General features: G+C 48.5%; 1 protein-coding gene across 1 annotated transcript in view; it reads left to right on the top strand.

The window, feature by feature from the left end:
- Nucleotides 1–207: 207 nt before the first annotated feature.
- gtpbp3 (GTP binding protein 3, mitochondrial) overlaps nucleotides 208–4,629 on the top strand; it is a gene marked incomplete at both ends in the record, with an annotated part of 12,469 nt that continues 8,047 nt past the window's right edge. The window contains 4 exons of the mRNA XM_080536513.1: nucleotides 208–251; nucleotides 812–1,101; nucleotides 1,728–1,814; nucleotides 2,564–2,766. Coding sequence (XP_080392639.1) covers nucleotides 208–251; nucleotides 812–1,101; nucleotides 1,728–1,814; nucleotides 2,564–2,766 — 624 coding nt within the window. The remainder of the gene's footprint in view (nucleotides 252–811; nucleotides 1,102–1,727; nucleotides 1,815–2,563; nucleotides 2,767–4,629) is intronic.

The following is a 4,629-nucleotide window of genomic DNA, read 5'->3' as shown; positions in this document are numbered from 1 at the left end:
ATTCTAAACGGAGATAGAACCTTATCATTCTAAACGGAGATAGAACCTTATCATTCTAAGCTCACGAAGGGGGTCTGTGTTGAGTGTTGATTTCACCACGTTATATATATATATATATATATATATATATATATATATATATATATATATATATATATATATATACGTTCATACGTGCGAGGCAGAAATAAATACGATGTGCATAAAATGACTGAAACGGCGGCAATACGAAAGAGCTCCTACAGCGATGGGTACTGAAAAAGAAAAAACATATCACGCAACATAAAGTGTGTTATTATTATTTGCTGTGACTCATGATGTTGACATCCATCTCTGCTGGGTTGTGGAGAAGTTCTATCATAACCCTCAAGAAATGCAGGTTTGTTCACTTTGCAATGATCATCTTTTGTTGTTTAACCCATCAAGTCCAAACGAAGCAATACATCATGATGTATTTTTCCATTGGGTGAACATGACTTACAGTCATCATTGTGCACTGTTCAGCAATCGAGACTAAGCAGAGGTTAAAGGGTCACATGAAAAGGTTAAGCACACTCCCAAACCCCCCTCAGCCAGACACTACCTATTGTGCCATTGAGGTCCAGACCTGCAGATAGATACCATAAGAGACCTGCACGTCTGTAATCCTATAGGATGATATTTAGTGTACATGATTCATGATTGTTGTGTGTGATGTCGTTCAACGGCGTTCTCTCATGTCCCCAGCATGTCCCCAGCAGTCCCCACTGCGTTGTCTCTTGTCCCCAGCAGGCTGTCTCCAGTGTTAAACTGTCTTGTCTCTTGTCTCCAGCGTCCAGGTCTCCAGGCTGTCTCCAGTGGGAGCAGGGAGAGGCCTGTGTCGGGCCGGTCCCAGCCTGACCGTGTGTGACGCCGAGACCATCTTCGCCCTGTCGTCCGGCCACGGCAGGTGTGGCGTGGCCGTGGTCCGTGTCAGCGGTCCTGCCTCCTCCGCCGCCCTGCGTAGCATGGCCGGACTCACGCAGGGCGGACTCCCCCCCCCGCGCACCACACTGCTCCGGAGGATCACCGACCCCCACTCCAAAGAGCTGCTGGACCGGGGCCTGGTGCTCTGGTTCCCAGGTCAGACTCTGACCGCAAGGATCCCTGTGTGCCGGTTTATGCTGCTCCTCCTGAGACATCTACTGCCCCCCAGCACTGCGTCTCCTGAAGACACCCGCTTTTCCCCTGTACTGTGTCCCTAAAAACTTCTATTGCCCCCTTGTACTGTTTCTCTGTTTCTCCAGTGTCTAAATATAAAAAAACAACAACCTAGGTTTAGAAGAAGGTGATAGAAGAAGGTTTTTCCTTCTATCAATGGCCCCGGGCCTGAGCTGGATTAATCTTCCTGCTACGACTGGTGGATTGATGATTCACTTGCTTAGTATTCAAATGTATTGATTGTAAGTCGCTTTGGAATAAGGCGTCTGCTAAATGCCAAAAATGTAAATGTAAAATGTAAATACTCCCAAAAGGGAGTGCTTAGCTTATGTAACATCTTACATTGACATTTCCAACGAAGAAAACGCTTTTATCTAAAGCGACTTACAACAAGTACTATTTGTCTGAACACATCTCTGTGTTCAAGCGTCAGTGATGTACATTCATACAGTGTGTACAGGCATACTTTTCCAGTCCTAATGAGCCAGTTCAGGTTGGAGTTGAGGAGAGACTGTGGAGGCCTGACTGTTGTGGTGTTTTGTCCTCAGGCCCGCACAGTTTCACTGGGGAAGATTGCGCAGAGTTCCACATCCATGGCGGTCCCGCCGTCATTACGGCTGTCTTACAAGCCCTTGGTAAGCCCTTTAGAAAAGATTGGACATTTCAGTGATGCAGGGAATAATAAATTAGAACGAGCTCTGGACAATAAAGCTACATGCAATACTCACCGCTGGCTGCTAGGTGGCAGTGTTGTATAAATCAGGGAGACATTGCAGTGCTTAGAGTTCAGTCTGTCTCTACAGTGTCCTCCTGAGTCAGTTGTAGTAATAGGTTTTTAACTGGTTCTCATCTTTGCTCGTCTGCAAAGTGTGATCCTTGTTGGTAAATATGGCTTACTCTGCCATTCCTTGTCAGGCTACCTTCGTATTGAATAAAACAATAGTAACGGCAATAGATCAATAAAGAATATGCGGTGTGGTAATTGTTTTCTGTCTCAGGCGGTACTTCTCTCTAGCTGCAGTACTACGGAGTTGCTAAGAAAACAAAAACAAAACACCTCTTCAGCTCGCCCAGTCGGTTGTTTTTGTGATTCATAGTGAACTCAGAGTGGCCCTGACTCTGACCCTGCTGGTTTCTGTGTGTGTGTGTGTGTGTGTGTGTGTGTGTGTGTGTGTGTTTATGTGTGTGTGCGTGTGTGTGTGTGTGTGTGTGTGTGTGTGCGCGCATTTCTGTGTGTGCGTGTGTGTGTGTGTGTGTGTGCATGCATGTGTTTCTGTGTGTTTGTGTGTGTGTGTGTGTGTGTGCGTGTGCATGCGTGCATTTCTGTGTGTGTGTTTGTGTGTGCGTGCGTGCGTGCGTGTGTGTGTGTGTGTTTGTTTCTCAGGAAGTCTGCCTGGCGTGAGGCCGGCAGAGGCGGGAGAGTTCACGCGGAGGGCCTTCCACGCAGGGAAGCTGGGCCTGACTGAGGTGGAGGGGCTGGGCGACCTCATCCACGCTGAGACGGAGGCCCAGAGGAGGCAAGCCCTCAGGCAGATGTCAGGGGAGCTGGGACACCTCTACCACGACTGGAGCCAGCGGCTAAAACGGGTAGGTATATCCCCAAGTAGAGAGACTGCCATCGAGGCATTATAAGGGGGTGCCAATGGTGACGGATGGGAGTTCGAACCCATGTGGAAGACCCAAGTGTCTACCATTAGGCTAAGAGGGACATCCTCAAGGAATCCCCAAGCGCGACACTTGAGTTGATATGTCTCGAACTAGGCTACCTCATCACGGGGAGCGGAGATTCCTCATCACCTCAGCTACATCCACCCTCCCCTTCGTACGGGAAGATCCATCTGGGTCACTGTACCAAGGAGACAGGCGGGATTAGAAGCCGGGTCTCCCACCGCGTGAAAAGACCCAAGCGTCTACTGTTAGGCCAAGAGACCGAAACGGAAAACGGAGGACAGGCTCATTATGATGCTTGGAACAGAATGAGGATAGTAGGGAGGCGATGGGGTTCAGGAGGTGACGGGGGTTCACCAGGAGTGGTGGGATGTTCTGGTTATACTATTAGGTGGCTAAGCCCATAGGGCATAGAACCCTATTGTTATTGCCAGAGTTTTTTTCTTTTTTATTATTGTTGTTGTTGTTTAGATGCTAGTGCTCAATTTCCCGTGAGATGCTTTAGGCTGGAAACTTGCAATTTGGCAGTATGAAGGGAAGTGGTGATCATTTGGACTAATTAGCAGAGGAACTAAAGCCTTCAAAGGGCCTTAGCGTTTGAGATGCCTCCACCTGAAAAAGCGCTTTACAATGGCCTCTCATTCACCCATTCACACATACGTTCACACACCAATGGCGGCAAGCTACCATGCAAGGCGCCGGCCTGCTCGCTGGGAGCAATTGGGTTCAGTTTCTTTCCCAAGGACACCTCAACATGTGGCCAGCTGGGGTTTAAACTGCCGATCTGCCGACCTTGCGATCATTAGATGCCGACTCTACCTCCTGCACCACAGCCGCCCCCGATTTTATGAAATGGATGGTTGTGTACAAATATTTTAGTAGGGTTCAGGAGGGGATGGGGTTCACTAGGAGGGGAGGGGGTTCACTAGGAGGGGAGGGGTATACCTCAGATCATTTCAGAGGCTAGGCCTCATCTCGGGGTACAGCAATTTAGTACAGTGTTTAGACTGGTCACACTGTTAGCAATTAGACACTGATTTGAGGTCAGTTTTGGTTATCCTTTGGGTAGGGTAAGCGGGTACCCGATCTGTGCTAGGTAGGGTAGCGGGCAGCCACTATCGATGGCGTGTGATCTCGCACTACCTTGGCAGCAGACCTGGGTAAACGTCTCGAGAGGAGCTAATTTAAGACTTCCTGAGGAAAGCTGCCAGCTTCCAAACAGCGATCTCTATTTTTGACTGTCAGCTTTCTATGAAAATAATGTTTTGGACAGACACCTAGGTCCACCCTCTCCTTAACGTGACACGCAGACAATGCTGTTATTGTCGCCCGTACACAATGTGGATGGAGAAAGCGGATGTTTCCTGACGGAGCGTACCTTACTGTATAGCGCCGTGTCAATCACGCCGGCAGGTCTTTACGGCGAACGCCGGTAATCTACAGTTGCTTCCTTCATCTCCTCTGATCTAAAAAAAAAAACAGCACAGGAAAAAGCAATATGGTTGATGCTCAGCAGGGTCCCTGTCAGCACACGTGAGGGGAAGGGAATGAAAGGGGCTTTTGGTGTGTTGAGATCGGTTTACCTACAATCTCTACGGACCTGGGGGGTATTCCATCAACGCCTCTAAAGGAAAATCCAGGCTTATTTTTGACAAGTCTCGCTTCAAAATAAGCCTGGTTTTTGGGGGGAAATCTCGTGACACTTTTCAGAATAAGCTTGGATGTTCCTTTAGCGACATTGATGGAATACCCCCCTGTAGAGTGGATGCTAATCACGATACA

The sequence above is a fragment of the Nansenia antarctica genome (assembly GCF_963989245.1).
Source record: "Nansenia antarctica genome assembly, chromosome: 7".
Classification (NCBI taxonomy): domain Eukaryota; kingdom Metazoa; phylum Chordata; class Actinopteri; order Argentiniformes; family Microstomatidae; genus Nansenia; species Nansenia antarctica.
This window is presented reverse-complemented; position numbering and strand designations above follow the sequence as displayed.